This window comes from Euprymna scolopes, chromosome 35, assembly GCF_053919585.1.
Source record: "Euprymna scolopes isolate OS-2025 chromosome 35, ASM5391958v1, whole genome shotgun sequence".
NCBI lineage: Eukaryota > Metazoa > Mollusca > Cephalopoda > Sepiida > Sepiolidae > Euprymna > Euprymna scolopes.
In genome coordinates, this window is record NC_136516.1 from 75,516,882 (window position 1) to 75,539,475 (window position 22,594).

The 22,594-nt window shown below is 33.5% G+C and overlaps 1 protein-coding gene across 4 annotated transcripts in view; it reads right to left on the reverse strand.

The window, feature by feature from the left end:
• Positions 1-22,594, reverse strand: part of LOC145259946 (uncharacterized) — a 117,152-nt gene that overhangs the window by 58,456 nt on the left and 36,102 nt on the right. For all 4 annotated transcript variants that reach the window (XM_080117920.1, XM_080117918.1, XM_080117919.1 and 1 more), the window contains exons 3-5: positions 7,112-7,134; positions 2,262-2,582; positions 1,534-1,567 (exon numbers count right to left, since the gene is read on the reverse strand). In XM_080117920.1, coding sequence (XP_079974046.1) covers positions 1,534-1,567; positions 2,262-2,582; positions 7,112-7,134 — 378 coding nt within the window. The remainder of the gene's footprint in view (positions 1-1,533; positions 1,568-2,261; positions 2,583-7,111; positions 7,135-22,594) is intronic.

Below are 22,594 nucleotides of genomic sequence, written 5' to 3' on the forward strand. Positions count from 1 at the left end.
CAAGGGTTGAAACTTCAAGCCTCAGTCAAGGCAATCATACTAACAATACAATTGTGAATTACTTAAGACTTCAGGGATTTAGACAGAGAAGCCAACAAACAACTAAGGTAAAAATTCAAATATACAATAAATGTTTCCATAGCCAATAAAAGTTACTTTAATACCTACCCGGCTTATTTTTTTTTTATGTTTTAATGTAGTTTAAATGCTTTTTTTTTAAAATTTCAAATATTTGTTTTTTACGGACGGTTTTGCAAACAAGATGGTGGCCTAGTCTTCTTCATAGGAAACAAACCTACTGCCATGTCATTTGCAAAACCACTCGTAAAAACTGGATATTTGAGATTTTAAAAAAGTATTTCAAACTACTTTAAAAAATAAATAAATAAATAAATAAATAAAAAAAAAAAATAAGCCAGATAGGTATTAAAGTAACTTCTATTGGCCATGGTAACATTTATTTATTGTATATTTAAATTTTTTTTACCCTTTTTTGTTTGTTGGCTTCTCTGCTAAATCCCCAAGATTTCTATCCAATGATGAGTAACAGAGTGAGAGGAAGCTGTCCCTGTGGATTAAATAAAAGGTTCCATTCAAAATTCCATAAAGATTCTAAAGTTTAACAAGATGCACCCGAAGGAGATTGGCGATAGATTGACCAAAATGAGAACAGTAGTTTGAATAATCAAAACTCAAATCCTTATCTAAAAATTTCGAAACACTGAATTATTATTATTATTATTATTATTTATTTTTAATTACTAGCAGAGCTACCCAGTACAAAAGACAAAAGTGCAACATATTTCTAATAAAACATTTTTCTCTGTACTTCATCATCTGACTATCTTTCCATCCCCATCCTATTTTTTTCTTGTCTGCTCAGCCCATTTCTCACTCTGGACACACACACACACACACACTCTTTATATAGATTCCTCAAGGAAGGAGTCAGCATAGGGGATGTAACTCCTTGATAAAAAAAAATCAAAGTTAGTTCCCTCTAGCACATAAAATAATTGACCTCAGACGAAATGTGTGCTGGTTAAAAAATGAATAATTTTTTTTTTTTGTTTAATTTTAAATATTTATCCAGGCAACGCTAATCAAGAATATACCAACTTCATGTTTGTTTCATAATTTTACTTGTAGCTGGACATACAAACATACACAGACAACAATTGCACTTAAAAGGATGGTTAGACTCTTCAAAGGATCTCTCAGTTGGAATATATGAGATAGCAGGTGAATGTCTAGCATTTCATAGGATGCCCATCCCCAGCTTAAACTAACGGATAAGAAAATTATTTTTTTAAAGTGACAAATGATTAACGTTTACATAACAAATTAATCGAATATTAATTGAAATATAATTACTAAAGAAAACAAAAATATTTATTGAAATATAATTTTTAAAGAAAACAAAAATATTTACTGAAATATAATTTTTCAAGAAGCAACCTTTTTAAGAGTTGTAGGATTTGTAAAAAAACTTAATTATTTTAAATGGAATTAAAAATAATTCTAAAAACATACCCGATAAGTCTGGAGTAGAATCTTTGGTTTCTGCCTAGAGTTACAAAACAAAAAAGAAAAAAATGTTAAAATTTCATTCTATCATTTTAATTTACATTTTATATACTTTCATACATATACCAGAGTTGTGGAGGAAAAAAAAAAAAGAAAAAATCAAAATGCATTTTCCAACCTGGTGAGGCCACAACCCCTTTATATATGTGTAGAGAGGACAGCACAAAACAAGCTTTTTCTCTAGACAACTCCAACCAGTTTTAACAAAGAAAATCAAAAGTAAAAAACACTGAATGCACATGTAGGGGGAAGAGGACAGAAAGCCATTCTCTGATGAATCAAAAATCAAACTTGCCTATCCCCTTCATGAATTGCTTCACAGCAAAATTAATATTTTCAGAGAGAACTCTGATAGGAGGTAAAAATCAGCTCTTTTAAGGTGACAGGAGCTAAGGGGTTAATGACACGGACTGACAACCTGGGTGTACCAAGTTTGAACCCAATTCGTTGCATAGAAACACTTCCACTTAGGAATGTTGACAACCTTCATTTGGTTCCTCCAATGTCTTTCTAGAAAGAATTCTAACAAGGAAGATCTTGATGAAACCAACGCCAGCAGATTTATACGAAATGAACACAGGAGTTTTTTTTCTTATTAAAAACAAAAGTAGATTTTGATAAAAAAAAAGAAAAGATAAACAGAAGCGCTGCATCATTAATCCAATCATACTCACTATAGTATCGTTGCTGTCTTCTGCAGCTGTAGGTTCATCATTTCCTTTTGCATTTTCTGGGGGACTAGTAGACAACTCCTTTTTTACATCTTTTTCTTCTGTTAATTTTTCTTCCTCATCTTCATTCTTTACCTCCTCTGTTTCCTTTTCTTCTGTCTTCACCTCCTCTTCTTTTACTTCTTCTGTGCTAGCTTCTTCAGCTGGAGTTTGCAAGGACTGAACCTCAGATTCATCTGTTTTTTCATCAACCTCGACTTTATTTCCTGTATCTTTTTCATCTTCTTTGGTTGTAACCATTTCTTCCTTTTGCATTGGGTCTTCCTGAGATTTAAAAAAAAAAAAAAAATTAAAAATTATAAATCATTTCTGAATTGTTCAGATGAGGATTCATAGTTTGTATTATTCAGACTTAATGTTCTCATCTTGAGTGTTATTTTCACAATATTTCGACAGATGTAAGCTACTAATATTCTTTAGGCGTAGCTTGTCGAACTAGGGAATCTGCACAGAATTTCTAACAGGACTCTTTATTTAATCCTGCAGAGTAGAATGCTCTCGTTCATCTTAGAACTTCTGCATTGTCATGGCTGATGGGACGAGTGCATTCTACTCCCACATATTAAATAAAGGGTTTCATTCCAAATTCTGTAGAGGATCATCAAGTTTGGTAAAAAAAATTTCCAAGTTTGACAAAATACATCTGCGGAAGGTTAAAGGTTACATCGGCAGAAATGTGAGAAAAACAGCCAAGATGAGAACAATAGTCTTAATTTAAATATAAAAAATAATTATCCATCCATATCTAAAAAATATACAAACATCATTAAAAAAAAAAAAAAGACATTTTTCATCATTCACCAATAACATCCAGTGTGAATGCACCTGAAGATGGTCAGAGGTTACATTGGCTGAAACGTGAGAAAAAGAACCAAGATGAGAACAATAGTCCAAACAATCCAAATACAAAAAAATAAAATCAGTTCACTATTAATAACGTTGCCATTAAGATACCTGCCTAAATGGTTGTACCTATTTACTATGCCTCCCCACGGGACAGAGTTAGACACCAGGGTCGTTTTTTAACGTGGAGAAAAGGTACAAAAATAAAAATTGTCTCAGTCGTGAAGGATTTCTCCTCCACCGAAAGAGAACAAGAAATGGAAGTGCAGCATCTGAAGAACAGATACTACACTTTGATCTTGTCCCGAAGGCCAAAGATAAAGAACAATCTTTCAGCAAAATGAAGCTTTATAAAATGTACTAGCAGGGGTACCTGGCATTGCCCAGGTGTGGAGAGGTGGTGTAGTAAGGAACCCCGGTAGGCATCCAGGGTGGAGACAGGTGTTAAAAAAAAAAAAAAGTGATAATAGCAGAGGGGGGGGGGTAGTAGGCAGGCTCGAACCCATAACGTCAAGGAGGAAAAGAAAGTGAAAAAAAAAAAAAGAAAAAACGTAACATCTTAGTTGATATCTCCATCGCGCAAGCGGAAGTGAAGTGCAATGAAATTAAATATAGTCAATCAAAAGGAGATGATGACTTTGCAAAAATGTTCTCTCCTTATACAAAACTGCAGAGTTGCGAGTGAATGAATTAATGTTTTTGGCCAATTTTTCGATATTTGTCATCCGAAAGATCGAGGTTTAAAACAATGCCAAAATGGTCAGGATCCGTTGCCTATGTCGAAAGTTTTTGCAAGACATACAAACACACACACACATTTTGCCCTTTATATATATATATTAGCGAGGGGTACCCGGCGTTGCCCGGGTATTTGTAGGTGTGTGTGAAAAAAAAAAAAAAAACAGGTGAAAAAAAAAACGAAGCTTTTACGACGCGCAGTTGAAAAATAGTAAAGTGTGAAAAAAAAAAACAGGTGCGCATTTTTGATTGACATGACGGCGATAGCTATTCAGCAGTTAGCATTTTGTGCGGGACAGTTTTTAATGAGGTCAATAAATCGGTTTGCTTGTTTTTAAAACCCCGCTCCCTCGTCTCGAAATGAAAGCTACCATCTGATATGACGAAGTCGACATTGACCAAACATTAGACCACTGGCTCTGAGCCTGTGATTAGATTAACACGTGCCGATGCGGGAAATGTCGAATAATTAACGTTTGAAAGTCATTAAAATTAAATAGACAGGTGAGCTCCATGGTTAACTGTGAGATATTACAATTTATAGATATAAAAAGTTTTAAGAAGTTGTGAAGCGAGCGAGCGGTTCTCTGAAAGAAGCCTTTTGTGGACATCGAGGAAAAGCGTACATACATACATTTTCGCTTTTATATTTATAGACTTGCGGGGAGGGGGGGGTTACCCGGCGTTGCCCGGGTTTTTGTAGATGTGTGTATGGGGGGTAATTAATAACCCTGCTTAAATATTATAAAAAAGACGATGTAAAAAAAAAACCCTCAAAACCAAAACGGAAAAAAAATGGCATAAATAAACCTGTGTATGAGGGAGAGGTAAACTAAAGAATAAGCGAAGTAATAAAAAAAAAACGTTGCCCGGGTGTTTAAAGGTGTAAAAGAAAAAAAAATAGTTTTGGTCAGAAAAAGGGATTGAACCCGGAAGCCTTGACGCGGAGGTGGAAACCAAAGCCAACTTCCCCAGAACCGCTAGACTCTGGAATTCCATTCCAGGTTCCTGCTTCCCTAACTGTACTGACATGCAGAAGTTCAAGTGTAACGTGAACCAACATCTTGCTGCCCAAATTCCAACATAGTGTCCCAGTAGTTGCTGCCCCTGATAGTAGCCCCCTACACCAAAGTGGCAATGTGCCTTGGTTGGGGTGAAAAAAAAAAAACAAAAAAAAAAAAAAAAAACTACTTAACTGTCTCGACCACGAGTGAGAGTAATTGATTAGCGTGTGAAGTTAAGGCTTATAAAGCTAGTAAAAGAGGTTTGATTGACAGGAAGACGCTAAATGAGGTAATCGCGGGATCGTTATTTTTAGTTTTCACTTCCCTCCAGATGATGGTGGGAAGGGGGGAAAGCAGCGCGAAAGCCGAGAACACAACGTTTTAATTTAATTTCACTGCATTTATACTAAAATGCAGGACAAACAGGGGACAGAGCGAAATAGCGCAAACCTCATAAAAGTCGACGTAAATGAATCTAGAGACGACCCGCGTTCCGAAATCCTAGATATTATGATATAGGACCTATATAAACAGTTTTAAGCGATAGTAACGACCCCGGAAGCGTGTGCGAGAAAAGTCTTTTGAAGACATACACGAAATGGTCACACACATTTTGCCTTTTATATATATAGACTAGGGGGGGGGGGGTGTACCCTATGTTGCCCGGGTGTTTGGAGGTGTGTGTGTGTGTGTGTTTGGAGGAGGGGTAGATAAAAAAAAAAAAAAAAAACGTTGGCCGGGTGTTTGGAGGTGTAAAAGAAAAAAAAAAAAAGTTTTAGTAAAAAGGTAGGCTTGAACCCCGAACCTTTGACGCGGAGGTGGAAAGGAAATGGAAAAAAAACCTGCGACCTAACCATCTCGACCACGGGAATAGATGAATTGATAAGTGTGTTAAGTTGACGTTTATAAAGCGAAATTAGCAGGTGCGAGAACGTTAAGTCGGGTGATGTTTGACCTATTTTTGCGCTGGAAGCCAGTTTCTGTTTTCCCCGCTATGCGGCGATCAAAAATTATTTCGAAAATAACTTGTAAAAGTCGGGTAAATTAAAGATAGCTGCGATCAGAGTTCTTTAGTCGTAGATATTATTATTTAGACAGCATATAAAAAGTTTTAAGAAGGAGCGAGCCAACTGAGAATCACGGCCAAAAAAGCCTTTTGTAGACATACACAAAAAGCGAACACACATACATGCATACACATTTTCTCTTTTATATATATATATATATATATATATATATATATAGACTAGCGGGAGGGGGGGTATCCGGCGTTTCCTGGGTGTTTGGAGGTGCGTGTGGTTTTAGGTAAATCAAAACACCCAGGTGTTTGTGTCGGGGGGGGGGGGGATAAAAAAAAGTTTTGGTAGGTAAGTATGAAGGATCGAACCCGAACCCTTGAGTCAAAATTGGAAATTAAAGTGTAAAAAAAAAACATGCAACATTAACCACTGGGCCACCACGAAATAGTAACGGAAACATGTTTGAATTTATTTAAGTATTAAAACTTGGCAGGTGCCTGTACTTAATGAGGTCAACTTTGACTGCGGAGCAATATTTTATTTACTGCAGAGCAGGATTCTTTTAATTTTTTTTTTGTTTCTCCCAGATGTTGTTGGGAAAACCAGCTCCTCATAAAAAGGGGATTGTCCAAATTGAATAGCAATTGTCTGATATAAGGAGAAACACCAGATTGATCAAAGCTGATTGCTTTCGGACGTTTCCAGAAAAATGCCGCCAGAATTAGTTTCGCTTTTATTATACGAAAAAGCTTAATGCACATGCGGCGATCGAAAAATGTTGAATATTTATCTTTTCAAAGTTGAACAAATTAAATAGACAGGCAACCCCTATGGTAGATATTATGATTTAGATGCGATATAAAAAGTTTTAAGAAGAAGCGAGTCGACCGATCGCTTCTCGGAAAAAAGCCTTTCTCGGACATACACAAAAAGCGTTTGTGCATATTTAAAAAAAAAAAAATCCAAGGCATGGTTATTGAGAAAAATGCAAACAAACAGGAGTGAATTACTAGATCCAATCCTTCCTTTGTAGTGGGGCAGGTTCTCAATATTCCATAAGAATTTCACTTAGTGATACAAGCACCAAGTGAAAGATTGTTTCAGCAATCTGTCCCACTATTGAGGAACCAAAAAATAATATGAAAAAAATATTTTTAAATAAAAAAAATAATCAAAATTTCATACAAACCTTATCTGTTGTATCTTCTGATTCTACAAAAGAAAAAAAAAAGACAATCAAAATTAGAATGAAAAGTAGGTGCTTGTTTACATTGGAAATCTTTTAAACCAACATGGATGAAATCATTATGTACTTTTAGGCAAAATTAGTATAATTCCAAAAATGACAAAAATGGTCCTGTAGGTGATGTGCTAGAAATATATTAAATAAAAAAAATCAGCTATAATTATGTTCCAAGACAACGGGTTTAAAGATGGCAGATCCTTAATTTAAGGATTATCTCCCTTTTTATATCACATGAATTGGTCGCACAACTTTTCTACATTAAAACATAAAATTCAATTTAATAAATTTTATTTTTACTTGTAATTATTTTTCGACTTGATCATTTTTTGTAATTTTTGGAGTTTATACTAACTTCGACGTGACACGTAAGTATGAAATAATGTTTTCACCTGAAATACTTTGGCTAAACATTATGAACAAAGTACTAATTTGGCATGAATATATATAACTAATATAATAAAAATTCTGTCAAAGCCTTTCGTTTTTATTTTAAGTGGAATTCAATCATTTCGTTTATTTTTTAGAGTGAATATAAAAAATCTTTCAGAATAGGATTGCAAATTTGTATTTGAATTAAATAAAGTGTTCCATTCAAATAGAAAGTTCCCAAGTACTAAAAAATGGATAAGATACAAAATGTCCATTTGGTGAAGGTTTCTGTTATTTTGATCGGAAATCAACAACTGTTGTTAACAAAAAGTTTTACTATATTTTAGGTTAGATTTATTCATTTGGACTTCTAATGGGGCAATATTGAACTTTCTTGCTCATACACCACTATTCTGAAGTGATGGATATGAACTGCCATTCTGCACCAAATTACTGATGGCGGCCCACGGCTACAAATTCGGAATAGGGATGTATGAGCAAGAAGATTAAACATTGCCAATAAATTTTTTATAAATTACTAGCAAGGGGTACCTGGCGTTGCCCGGATGTTTGGAGGTGTGTGTGTGAAGGGGGGGGGGTTAAAAAAAAAAAGTAAGTATGAGGATCAAACCCGAACCCTTGAGGCAAAGTTGTGAAAAAAAAAAAAAAAGTGCAACGTTAACCATTGCCCCACCGCGACATGCTAACGGAAACACGTTTGAATTTATTTAATTACTTGGATTTAGCAGGTGCCCGTTTTAATGAGTTAATGAGGTCAAGTTTGACTGTGGGATTTCATTTACTGCTGAACGCTTCTTTTTTTCCCCCCAAGATGTTAGGAAAAAGACTAACCCACATGCGGCGAGCGACAAATATTGAATATTTATCTTCCTGAAATTGAGCAAATTAAATAGACAGGCGAGCTTCTTTGTTAACTGTGAAATATTATGATTTATATGTGATATAAAAAGTTTTAAAAAGTTGTGAAGCGAGCGACCGAAAAAAAAAAAAAAAAAAAAAAGAAAAGAAGCTTTTTGTTGACATACAGAAAAAGCGAACATACATACATACATTTTCGCTTTTAGATATATAGATATCTGGTGCTGATTTAATTATGCTTATTTAAAAAAGAAAAAAACAACAAATAAAAGAAAAATCTTTATGGTGTATATACTATTCACGAAACAGATGTTATATTCCAAAAATCATGTAAATTGATAAAGTACATTTTTTTTTATTAAAAAAAATCAAATTTTACAATTTTTAGCAATTAATTATTTTTGGCAGCCATTAATGTCTTACTTTGGGAGAGAAAAAAGAAAGTCGATTTGAGTTCTCTGCCCTTAAGAATTGTCCATCCTTGAGAGTTGTCCACATCCTAAACAAATATGGCGTCTAGCATCTCTCCCATTCAGTGTTAATATATTAATGGATACAGAGACTTACTTTTCGCTATCCTCAAGGGTTGTGGAACTCTTCAGTAACAAAGTCTTTTTATATCAGCAGGAGCAGACTCAGAGATGACCCATATCCTTGAATATTGAGTGTCATAAGAAATAAAAGGTGCTTACTCAGATTCACACTTTTAGTGGCAATTAAAAGTAAAAAAAAGATAAAAGAAAAGTCTGTATGATGTACGTACCAATCATAGAGCAAAGATGCAATATTCCAAAAATCATGTCATTTGATCAAGTAGTTTTTTTGGGGTTTTTTATTCAAGAAAATCAAATTTTACTTGTTGGCGAGGGAGAAAAATTAGGGGCCATAATAGAATCAAAGCGAGGCTGATAAGGGCAGACAACCAATTCGAATCTTTCATTTTTTTTCTCTCAGAAAAACAACAGAACCGTACAATTTTAAAAAAAAAAAAAATAATAATAATAATTTTAAGCGTAACATACACCATTAACAAAACCCATCAGGGATGTTCAATCATTTTCATAGTACACTTAATTGTTTTGTTTGCAGAAAGCAAATTGTTCGCTTGAAAGAAGTAGAAACAAATGGCTACGACAGTAAGTTATCGGTAAAAAACATCAAATTTTATTTTCTTAAAAAACAAAAAAAAACTACTTTATGAATTTTTGGAATATAACCCCTTCATTTTGTGGAGAGACATTGCGAGTCTCTACTTTATCATTATTTTCATGGCAAGTGCTCGTCCGAGCTCCAATCTACCCCCCCCCCCACCAAACTTTCATGAAAAACACTCATCTAGCTGAGACCACTATCAATAATTTCTCCCATTCTTTATCTGTGCTTAAACCTAAATGTAGAGTCCATGAACAAAGTTTGCTTCTTTGAACTGCATACCCGTGGAACTCTCTTCTGTTTCCCTGCTTTCCAGCTGACTATGGTCGCTTTTAAGTCCAACCTGAACAAATCCTTGTTGAACCGTCCTCTTAAGTAATCCAATTTACCAAATTTTCACTATTAACGAATACAATGATATTATCCCATTGACTATCGTAGACTCATTAACCTTTATCCTCGAGGGCAATCCAGCATATTCCTAGAGACAAGATTGGTAAAATACTCTCTACCCTATATCGCATAAAAGGAACCAAATTTCCCTAATCATCGTTAGGTTACTATGCAAACAGGTTTAAATAAGCAGGACTTTTTTTTTTAATTTAAACAATATAATCACATATTTAATAGCTAATTAATAATTTAATTATCATTTATTTATGTAATTAATGAATGATACTTTTAAAAACAAAATATTTTATTGTTCACAAATGCACATAAAAATAATTTTTTAGTTTCAAAATTATGAAAAAAAAAATAAATAAATAATAAAAACATGGTAAATGTGACTATCGGAATACCCTGGCCAAATCACCACTACAAAAATCATCCTTGTCCAAACTTAAACATCGAACCGGAACTCGAAATCAAACAAAATTTATTTTTATTATACCAGAAAAGATGCATTTCCCCCGGTTATTATTTTAGTAATAATGAATTACTATTTCGTTATGTTTCTTACTAAAATGTTTTGTTATCTTTATTACTAAAATAAAATAAAATTGTTAATTCTTATTTTTCCATGCGTACCTACTAATAATATTTTTTTTTTCCATGTGTACCTATTTTACCTTTATTATTTTAGTAAGGACGGATTATTGTTTTGTTATCTTTCTTAGTAAAATGAAAGAAAACGAAAGTAAATATTTTTTTCATAATAGGCTGGCTACCCATCAAAAATTGCGAGATCGGTATTATTTTGAAGCTTGACGTCTCGGACGACAAATATCGAAAAATTGGCCAAAAACATTAATTCCTTCACCCTCAACTGAGCAATTTTCTACAAGGAGGGGGTCGGTTTTTGCACTGTCATTTTCGCAAGTCATCGTATCGGTTGGATTGACTATGCTTAATTTCAGTGTTCCGAATTTCCGGTCGGGGGATAGAAACATTGTATAAGACATCACGTTTTTTTAAAACCCTTTTTATTCTCCTTCGTGTTACGGGTTCGAGCCTGCCTGCCTACTAAGACTTTTTTTTTTTTTTTTCTTTTACACCCACCCAGTCACACTCGTTACCGTTGTTTTGACCCCCCCTCCCCAGGGCCCTTACTACACCACCTAAACACCCAGGCAACGCCAGGCACCCCCATTAGTTAATTAAAAAATCTATGTTGTAATGAAACATTTTGAAATAATGGAGTTTTACTCTTTTAAAACTTAATTTTTAAGAAGTTTTTTTTTTTCTTGGCAATTCAACCGATTATAGCATATATTAATTAGAAAAAAAAAAAACGTTATAACCCCCCCCCCAAAAAAAAAACATTAAATTCATGTCAATTGCAACTTCAAGGTAAGTTTTTGTTTAATACGTGGATTTAAACATTTAAAAATAAATATTTATTACTTATTTGAACTTTTATGCTTCATAATAAATAGAAATTTCGATCAATGTAAATATATTTTGTTCAAATTTTGAAAAAATAGGGAGGGACCATGCACTAAAAAATATTTTCCCTCATATTTTACAGAAACTGCATTTTATATGTAATTTCATTCTAAAATCGATAAGTCTCGAAAATTTCAAGAAAATCTGACCATTACTGAATTATACTTTTAAAAACAAAATATTTTATTTTTGCTAGATTATGTTTAATACATGGGTATGTTTTCATGTTCAGAATGCTTACTTGTTTTAAAGCGTCAATTATGTAAACATGATTTTCGTCCCGCATTTTCATTATTTTCGTACGCTGAAAAAATTTTTTAAAAAAAATGATTACTAGTTTATTTTGCCCTTCTTTTAAATGGTACAAAAGTTATATTGGTAATATTAATTTATAATAAAGTTATATAGTGTTTCATATGGGAGGGGGGGATTTGTGTCTCGCGTTGGAGGTACCTAATTGTCAAATTCCACTTTAACAAGCAATACTTGCCAAACACTTTAAAATGGTGAGAACTTGTACAAAATTTGAACCGAAGTGATTTTTTAGGGGGGGGGGCTATTATTTCATTTTAGTAAGAACGATAACGAATTAGTAATTCGTTATTACTAAAATAACAGGGGAAACACATTTTTTCTGGTAATAAGAAAAATAAATTTTGTTTCCTTTCGTTTTCGAGTTCCAGTTCGGTGTTTAAGTTTGATGGATGCTAGGTGTGTAAGACGTCAGCATTGTACACATTAACACCGACGTCATCATTTCGTGTGTGTGTCTCAATTTCTATGGACGGGCATTCGCGTTATAATAAAAGCAACGTTTTTTTTTTTTTTTTTGCTATAAATAAAAAATCAATATAAAATTTATCTTTACTAAAACAAATAGATTTTGATTAACGAACTACACAGACGAGAATTAATAAAATAAAATAAATTTTAACGCTTTCTGTTGACACTTATGTATCTAAAAATAATGTTGCTTACAGGCCTCCATATTTTTTTTTTTTTTTGAAAAAAGGTGCAAAAGATAAGGATTACCCTTTATAAATTTAAATAAAATCAAAATAAATTTTTTAAAGGTTGATTTTGGATTTACAATTTTTATTATCTCAATAGTCTTATATTCTTTTATATGAATATATTTTTTATTATTCGAAACCTGTTATTAAAAAAATCTGTTTAAACTTCATATCACGTAATATTTGAATTTAATATCATTTTAAGTTTTTTTAAGTAATTATCTTTAGAATTGTTTTTTTTTTGTAATTCAAATAATTATATTATATATTTTTTTTGTAATTCAAATAATCATATTACAGAGAAAAAAAATTATCAAGAGAAAGTTTTTTTAACAATGATTTTATGTCACAAGTGAAATAAATAATGGGAGTTATGTATATATATATATATATATATATATATATATATATTTATTTAAATTATTTGATCTTTTCAGCTTAAAAAATGTTTTAATTTTTTATCGACCTACATTTATTTTGTTTAGTTTTCGTAACATGAAACATGGGGGGGGGGGGTGTAGTACACCTAAAAAAAAAAAAATTCCTCTAATATATTTAACGAAACCTGCTTTTATTATGCAATTTTATTTAATGAATAAATATCGAAAATTTCAGAAAGATACGACTAATTGATTTTTGCTAGATTTTTAAAACATGGGTAGGTCGACAGCTTCAAAAAACGTCACTACATAGGAACGTTGTTTTAAAGCGTCGATAACGTAAACACAATTTTTGTCTCGCATTTTCATTATTTTTGTATGCTGTAAAATTTAAAAAAAAAATATTAGCAGTTTATTTGAAACTTTTTCTTTTAAATGGTGAAGTTAGGATGATACTATTAAATTACATCGTGTTACATATAGGCGGGAGGTTAAAACTGTGGCACACGTTGGAAGTACTTAATGGACACAGACAATTTTTAGCGATGATTTGACCAGGGTATTCCGATAGTCACATTTACCAAAAACATTTAGTAAATAAATATCAAAATTTAATTTAATTTAAACTGCATAATAAAAATGTTTTCATGGTGAGCTAACCAATTCAGCCAAATTTTGAAGTTAAATTAATTCATTCTAAAAATCCTTTAAAAAATAAATATTAGTTTTCTGGATCTATTTCAAATTAGTAAAGTCCTAAGATATTGAATTAAAAAAAAAAAAAAAAAAAAAAACGCGCCTTGTTTGTACAAAAAATAGCTCAATTAGCCCTCTAAAAGCAAGTAATTCTACCGTTCGCCAAAAACGCAACAAATAAAGGTTTGTAAATACGATTATACGGAAACACAAAATTACAGCCAATCGAAACGCGGTTTCAAAATGAAGTCATGATAGTAAAAGGAGGTAGGGGTGTCAGGTTTCTCTTTTTTCCCCCCAGACGTGCATTTGTACATTCCTATTCTGAATGTTTGTATCAATTTTGATCATTTTTTAATTTAAGTATTTTTTATGTTCCTGTTTTTAAACTAATTTTTTTTTTTTTTTTAATTATTGTTCGAGGTTATATAAAAATTATGTTACGCCAAAAGTTTCACATTCTTGCGAACAAGGAAATTAAAATCTTGCATATAAAAATTATGCGAAATCTGTAATTTGAAAAAAAAAAAAAAAAAAATTAGAAATATTTTTGCTATTATAATTTTTTTGTGAAAATATTAAATAAATAATGCTTATTTCAATGGTAATATCGGTAGTTTGAGAAATTCATTTTTCTTCGAGTTATATCGAATTCATTAATACAGACTTTAAGGGCTTTTTTCGTAATGTTCCTGTAAAAATTAATTATTTTTTAAAAATTGTTATAATTTACGATGCTTTATTTCAATAAAAAAAAAAGCAAAAATAAATTCCATTTTTTTTTTTTTTTTTTTTTTTTACTACAGAAGACCATAACTTTAAAATAAAGGTATTATGTTTAAACAAAATAATACATTTCCACTAAGATTTAAATAAAAATAATGGGTTCATTATATTTCGTGGTCATTATTTTATAAATACTGAAAATTTCATTAAAATTGGTTAATTTCCTGATTTTTGGTGAATTCTTAAGTAAAGGGAGGGGTAAAAATGTTTATACATTTTGGGCATCGGCATTCATTTTGCCCGTACCTACCAAAGAAATTGCATTTAATTCTTCGATGCCAGAGAAATTCCTGTAGGGAGCTGTAAAGGTGATTAGGGAAATTTGGTTCCGTCTATGTGATATAGGGTTCGAGAGTATTTTGCCAATGTTGCTTCGAGGAATATGCCGGATTGCCATTTTATTTTTAAAATTATACAACTAGAATTATTGGTATTCATGTATAATACGCACCATGCTGGGCACTTTTACATTAGATGGACGGCGTCATTGTTAGAGGGTGATAACTCCAATTTCTTCTTGGTCAAATAACACGGTAACTAAATAAAAAACAAACAAGGTTTGTTTTTTTTCGAACGCAAAATTATTTGAAAACCAAAACTTCTATTGTATAAAAATATATCAATATATAATGAAAATGTGCATGAAAATATAATTTTAATAAAACAATTTTTGAATTAAGCAAAATTGGATTTTTTTTCCCCAAACAATTTAATTTAAATGAATATTTTTCGAAACCCTTTTTGGTAAATGTTACCTTACGCTATAACAGAAATTTGTTTTTTCTTTAGGGGTATTTGAGGTCGCTTACAACGAATCTGATAATCAAAGCCGCCACAAATTTACCGTTTGCATGGTATGAGCCCCTGGATCATGGGACTATTTTGTACCATTTCACTGCCTTCAGTAGTGTTTTTTTTACATGATATGTTCGCGTGCGAACGGGCGTAGTGAAGTGTCTTATCACATCGCGTAGGAATATTGGCATGCCGGAATCTTTAAGCGCACCCCCAGCCCCAATGTAAACAGAATTTTTGTGAAATGGTAATGTCGGCACGTTACTTACGGAAAAACGGTTAATTAAACTGCAGAAGAACCTATTAATAGAATACCCCCTCCCAAATGTGGTTCTTTTTTTCGTCTTAAAGACAGAAAAAAAAAAAAATAAATAAATGAATGAACCACTTTTTTTTTTTTTTTTTTTTTTTACTTTCGTATTTGAAAGATTCCTACGTGATGTGATCGCACACGAGCGTATGTAAGAAAAATACTACCGAAGGTGGTGTAATGGCACAAAATAGTCCCAAGGTCTATGGGGTCATACCATGCAAACGGTAAGTTTGCAGTGGGTTTCATTATCAGCAACCTCGAATACCCCTAAAAAAACAAATTAGAGTGGTTGGTGTTCTGTTGCAGCGTAAGGTAACATTTACCCAATTTTTGAATTAAAGTAAAATTGTCACTGTAACAAAACAGTCTTGCGCGAGCCTTTTCTAGTCTCGCACAAAAACACGCATTCACATCTCAAGCAATTTTTCTTGTCACACACATACACGCACACAAACATACGCACACACGTACATATATTCACGTTCATGTACATACACTCACATTCATGTGCATACACATGCACATGCTAACATACACACATGTACGCACACATGGGCAACGTCACTTCCCCTTTAAAGGAAATCAATATATGCGCAAAAGACCACCGTAAACAACTATAAAAGCGAAAGACATAAGCTGTTTCTCTCTTTTTTCAATTTGGCTTCCGACCTGGGAGGTCGACGGACCAACCGGTCCCTTTCGGGGCGCGCATGCCCAACGTCACCTGCTACTATGCATGGGGGCAAGAGCCAACAGACTGTACGTACACCTTACACGCTTTCTATCTCCATGAACTGGATAGACTTTCTCTCTCTCTCTACAATAGACTTTCCCTCTCACCAGTTAACAGTGAGAGACGCACGCCAAACTAAACACGTGCTGTACCCTTTCATTTAATGTTTCTTCACAAAATACATCCTAGTTCATTTATTTCAATAAACGCGTTGTTCGTTCCTTCCTCAAAACAATTCATTTTTCCTATTTTGCACCACAACAAATTGGTGACACCCGAACGTGAGAGGAACACGCATTTCCTTCTATATCCACAAGTCCCACAACAAATTGGTGACCCGACGGGAGATGAACACACATTTCCTTCTATACACTAGTCCACCACAGTCTAATGTTTTTGTAGCACCTGGTGAAGGGTCAAAGATATATTATAGTTTTAATTTTTAAATTAATAAACAACTTGAATAGAATAAAATGAATGAACTTGGTCGACTTATTGTCACTTCAGAATCAGGTTGAAAAGCGTCACCTGGCGACAGTATATTGAAACGCACTAAAAAAATGGCGCCGCTTGTGTAATGCAGGACTGGCCCATGCTGAAATAATATTTAGAAACTCATTCTTAACTATTTTGTATTTTCACCTAAAAGTTTAGTAAACAAAATATATCATAAAAATTGAATTCAACTTTAAAATCCTATCTAAAAAATAGCACGGTCTGTATTCTAAGTAACGAAATAATCAGATTTGTTTTTAAAACGAAGCCATATTTTCTTGCTTTTAACAATAAAAACATGAGATGGACAGATAAATTATCTCAAAAGATAACAATGATAAAACAATGACACATAAAAACATTTATTTCTGTAAATCATAAAACCCTTTAAAAAAAAAAAAAAATAAATAAATAAATAAATAAAAAGATACAACTCGCAGTTTGCACGGAAAAAAAGAAAAAAACAATGACGTCGTTTTTTAGCAGTCAGAGAGACTTGCCTGCGAAATGATTGTGCAGAAAATGAATTCGTTAGCAAACTTACTTTCAAGATAAAAACAAAATTGATTAAATTGTGGGGTGACAGAAAGTAAAAATCAGGTGTCAATATGCGCCACCAACAAAGACCACGTGATGGATCATTCAGAAAAACAAAAAATATCGCATTTAAAAATATGCAAAAATATTTTATTTTTTTGTTTTTCAAAAATTCAAATTAATTCTTAGTTTAATTGGTAATATTAATGGCGAAGTCCGCAGCAAAGTATCAGACAAAAAATTAAAAGAGAGAGACAGTAAAAAGGGAGAGAAAAGGGAGAGAGAAGGGAGAGAGAGAGAAAAAAAAGAAAGAGAGAGAAAAAAGAAAGAGAGAGAAAAAAGAAAGAGAGAGAAAAAAGAAAGAGAGAGAAAAAAGAAAGAGAGAGAAAAAAGAAAGAGAGAGAAAAAAGAAAGAGAGAGAAAAAAGAAAGAGAGAGAAAAAAGAAAGAGAGAGAAAAAAGGGAGAGAGAGAGAAAAAAGGGAGGGAGAGAGAAAAAGGGAGGGAGAGAAAAAAGAGAGGGAGAGAAAAAAGAGAGGGAGAGAAAAGAGAGAGAGAGAGAAAAGAGAGAGAGAGAGAGAGAGAAAAAGAGAGAGAGAGAAAAAAAAGAGAGAGAGAGAAAAAAAAAGAGAGAGAGAGAAAAAAGAGAGAGAGAGAGAAAAAAAAGAGAGAGAGAGAGAAAAAAGAGAGAGAGAGAGAAAAAGAGAGAGAGAGAGAAAAAAGAGAGAGAGAGAAAAAAAAGAGAGAGAGAGAAAAAAAGAGAGAGAGAGAGAAAAAAGAGAGAGAGAGAGAAAAAAGAGAGAGAGAGAGAAAAAAGAGAGAGAGAGAGAAAAAGAGAGAGAGAGAGAGAAAAAGAGAGAGAGAGAGAGAAAAAGGGAGAGAGAGTGAAAAAAAAGGGAGAGAGAGTGAAAAAAAGGGAGAGAGAGTGAAAAAAAGGGAGAGAGAGTGAAAAAAAAGGGAGAGAGAGAGAAAAAAGGGAGAGAGAGAGAAAAAAAGGGAGAGAGAGAGAAAAAAGGGAGAGAGAGAGAAAAAAGGGAGAGAGAGAGAAAAAAAGGGAGAGAGAGAGAAAAAAGGGAGAGAGAGAGAAAAAAAGGGAGAGAGAGAGGAAAAAAAGGGAGAGAGAGAGAAAAAAGGGAGAGAGAGAGAAAAAAAGGGAGAGAGAGAGAAAAAAAGGGAGAGAGAGAGAAAAAAAGGGAGAGAGAGAGAAAAAAAGGGAGAGAGAGAGAAAAAAAGGGAGAGAGAGAGAGAAAAAAAGGGAGAGAGAGAGAGAAAAAAAGGGAGAGAGAGAGAGAAAAAAGGGAGAGAGAGAGAGAAAAAGGGAGAGAGAGAGAAAAAAAGGGAGAGAGAGAGAAAAAAAGGGAGAGAGAGAGAAAAAAAGGGAGAGAGAGAGAAAAAAAGGGAGAGAGAGAGAAAAAAAGGGAGAGAGAGAGAAAAAAAGGGAGAGAGAGAGAAAAAAAGGGAGAGAGAGAAAAAAAGGGAGAGAGAGAAAAAAAGGGAGAGAGAGAAAAAAAGGGAGAGAGAGAAAAAAAGGGAGAGAGAGAAAAAAAGGGAGAGAGAGAAAAAAAGGGAGAGAGAGAGAAAAAAAGGGAGAGAGAGAGAAAAAAAGGGAGAGAGAGAGAAAAAAAAGGGAGAGAGAGAGAAAAAAAAGGGAGAGAGAGAGAAAAAAAAGGGAGAGAGAGAGAAAAAAAGGGAGAGAGAGAGAAAAAAAAGGGAGAGAGAGAGAAAAAAAAAGGGAGAGAGAGAGAAAAAAAAGGGAGAGAGAGAGAAAAAAAAGGGAGAGAGAGAGAAAAAAAAGGGAGAGAGAACGAAAAAAAAGGGAGAGAGAACGAAAAAAAAGGGAGAGAGAGAGAAAAAAAGGGAGAGAGAGAGAAAAAAAGGGAGAGAGAGAGAAAAAAAGGGAGAGAGAGAGAAAAAAAGGGAGAGAGAGAAAAAAAGGGAGAGAGAGAAAAAAAGGGAGAGAGAGAAAAAAAGGGAGAGAGAGAAAAAAAGGGAGAGAGAGAAAAAAAGGGAGAGAGAGAAAAAAAGGAGAGAGAGAGAAAAAAAAGGGAGAGAGAGAGAAAAAAAGGGAGAGAGAGAGAAAAAAAGGGAGAGAGAGAGAAAAAAAAGGGAGAGAGAGAGAAAAAAAAGGGAGAGAGAGAGAAAAAAAAGGGAGAGAGAGAGAAAAAAAAGGGAGAGAGAATGAAAAAAAAGGGAGAGAGAGAGAAAAAAAGGGAGAGAGAGAGAAAAAAAGGGAGAGAGAGAGAAAAAAAGGGAGAGAGAGAGAAAAAAAGGGAGAGAGAGAGAAAAAAAGGGAGAGAGAGAGAAAAAAAGGGAGAGAGAGAGAAAAAAGGGAGAGAGAGGGAGAGAGAGAAAAAGGGAGAGAGAGAAAAAGGGAGAGAGAGAAAAAGGGAGAGAGAGAAAAAGGGAGAGAGAGAAAAAGGGAGAGAGAGAAAAAGGGAGAGAGAGAAAAAGGGAGAGAGAGAAAAAGGGAGAGAGAGAAAAAGGGAGAGAGAGAAAAAGGGAGAGAGAGAAAAAGGGAGAGAGAGAAAAAGGGAGAGAGAGAAAAAGGGAGAGAGAGAAAAAGGGAGAGAGAGAAAAAGGGAGAGAGAGAAAAAGGGAGAGAGAGAAAAAGGGAGAGAGAGAAAAAGGGAGAGAGAGAAAAAGGGGGAGAGAGAAAAAGGGGGAGAGAGAAAAAGGGGGGGAGAGAGAGAGAGAGAGAGAGAGAGTGCCAGGGGGAGATGTAGGAATACATCATCTCCTTTCTATTTTCAGATTGACTGATTGGCTTTTGCGTGACTAACTTATTCTACATGACATTTAAAGCTTTCTAATTTATCTTTAAATTTTATGTATTTATGCATTAGGTTAAAGACAATAATACCAAAAATTAAGCAAATCCATTTAGTACTTTTGTTATAAAAAAATTTTGATTGTCGTACTCTCCCATCAACCATTTTTTCGCTTTTATTAAAGTCAGTGGCAAAGGGATGTAATAATTTTAAGAGTTAACAACCCCCCCCCCCCCGTTAAGAATGGATTCCAAAATTTGCACAGAGATGGCTTGATTTATTTAATTTTATTTTTTTAACTTACTGGATAAATTTGAGTAAATTTTGGTGTAGACTTATTTTAACCTAAAAGGTATGTACAGAAAGTTTTCTATACAATTATAATTTTATACTTTTTTTTTTTTTCATAAAGGAGTCACCTCTTATCAAGCTTGTAGTCCACTCATGTATAAGGGTTGATGAGTGTACAGTAGTCAATGGGACAATATTGTAATCGTTAGTTGTGGAAATTTGGTAAATTGGGTTACTTAAAGGGAACGGCACATCAAGAACTTGCTTACGTTGGACTTGAAGACAACCATGGAAATGAAGAGAGTTCCACAGGCGTGCAGTTCTAAGAAAGAAGCTTTGTTCATGGAATCTACATTTAGGTTTAGGCACAAATAAAGAGTGTGATAAATTATTGGTAGTGGTTTCAGCTAGACGAGCGTTTTTCATGAAAGTTTAAGGGGAAGGGATCATACATTGGAGCTCAGACAAGCACTTGCCATAATGATAAAGCAGAGACAGGTCTGCAACATCTCTTCTGTAGGAAAGAGGTTGCAGGGAAGAGATAAGGGCATCCCCTACTAGGTTACAAAGTCTATTTAGAACCGTCAAGGCAGGATAAGGTGCTTCTAGTAGCTCCTGCCCAGATGTATCAACGGTACTCCATCCTTGAACGTACTTGGCTCTTAAATTGGATAAGCACCATTTCTTTTTTTTTTTAATATGGTTTAAAAATATTTACTCAGGTTTCAATAAATATTTGATTCATTGTAAATAATATACAGTAGAACCCCAGGATACGATATTAAAAATTAGTAACAAAATACAGTACAGTATATAATACACATGTACATAATCAAACAACATTATAAATAACACTGCAAATACCGTAACCAGGGTCGAGAAAAACATCGTATTCTACATCGTAACCTGAAAAAACAACATATCCTAGGGCCACCATATCCTGAGGTTCTACTGTATAGGTAATTCCATATCAAAAATCATCCAGTACTTGATACCTATGTCTTCAGATTTTCTTGTAACTTGCATCGATCGATATCATAAAAATTAAGAAATTCTGAAAATTTGTAAGCATTTAATTCCAAAAAGTTGTCGATTTTAGAGCATTTTCTGTTTTGCATAAATCACTCAAGATATCGCCCGGGCAACATTTTAACAGTTAAATTTGTTTTTAATATTTTTTTTTTTCAATTTTCATATCAGTTTGTTCAAGTTAGGGATGAGCACCCAACCGGATGTCAACCATTCACCTGCTATTTCATATTTCAACAAAGAGATCTTAAGATTCTAACCGTTTTTTTAAGTGCAATTGTTTGAATCTCTCTTGCATTTGGTTCACCGGGTATATTTGCAACATAGTTTTTGAAATTCTTTTTCAGGAGTCTAGTCGCTCCTATAATATTCTCAGTTTGGACCGTGACCCTGAAAATTCACTCCGGTTTTTTGACCCAAGGAATCTAAAATTGGCATCAGATTTGCTCACAAATGAAGCCATCTATGTGATTTTACCAGATTTTGAAATCATTCACATGTGCCCCAATGTGGAGGAAAAAAAAATAATGTGGCTGAGAGGATACAAGTTTTTATTTTTTTTATTTTTTTTTTATTTTGGATATGCATGCAAACACTATTAAATACTCCTGGACCAAAAATTTGAAGTCTTTTTTTATGAGGGCTCAGAAATACCCTGTTTGTGAAAGCAACTTAGTTTTGGCATGCAAGATAAAGTTGGGGAAACTATCTAAATTTATAGAAAAAAATATAAATTCCAAATTTCAATAAGTTAGTAAAACAGAAGTCTCACAGTGATCAGATATTTAGAATAAAATCTAATTTTACAACAAAAATCAACATATTATTTGGATTCATCAGACTACTATTTGCATCTGGAGTGCCATTTTCACGTTTTGGTCGATGTAACCGCTGTTCTTCAAGTGTTTCTGTCGAACTCTGGAATCTGGATGGAATTTCAAACAGAACACTTTATTTATTTCACTGGGGTAACATGCACTTGTTCCATCAGCCAGGACTGAATAAAGGTCTTAAGTAATTCGTAATAGTATTTTTCAGATGCCCACACTGAGAATCGAACCATCAACCTTCAGAAGGTCATTTTTACAATTGATCTTTTCCAAGAACTCTAACCACTGTACCACATGTCCTTGCGGACCGGGAATCTTCGAACGGAACTTTATTTACTTCATGGGGGTAGCATGCTCTTGTTCCGTCAGCTATAACTGTAAATACACCTGAAGTAAATACACCTGAAGAAGGTTAGAAGTTATACCGACCGAAATGTTGTGAAAATGATGCTCAAGATGAGAGCAGCAGTCCAAA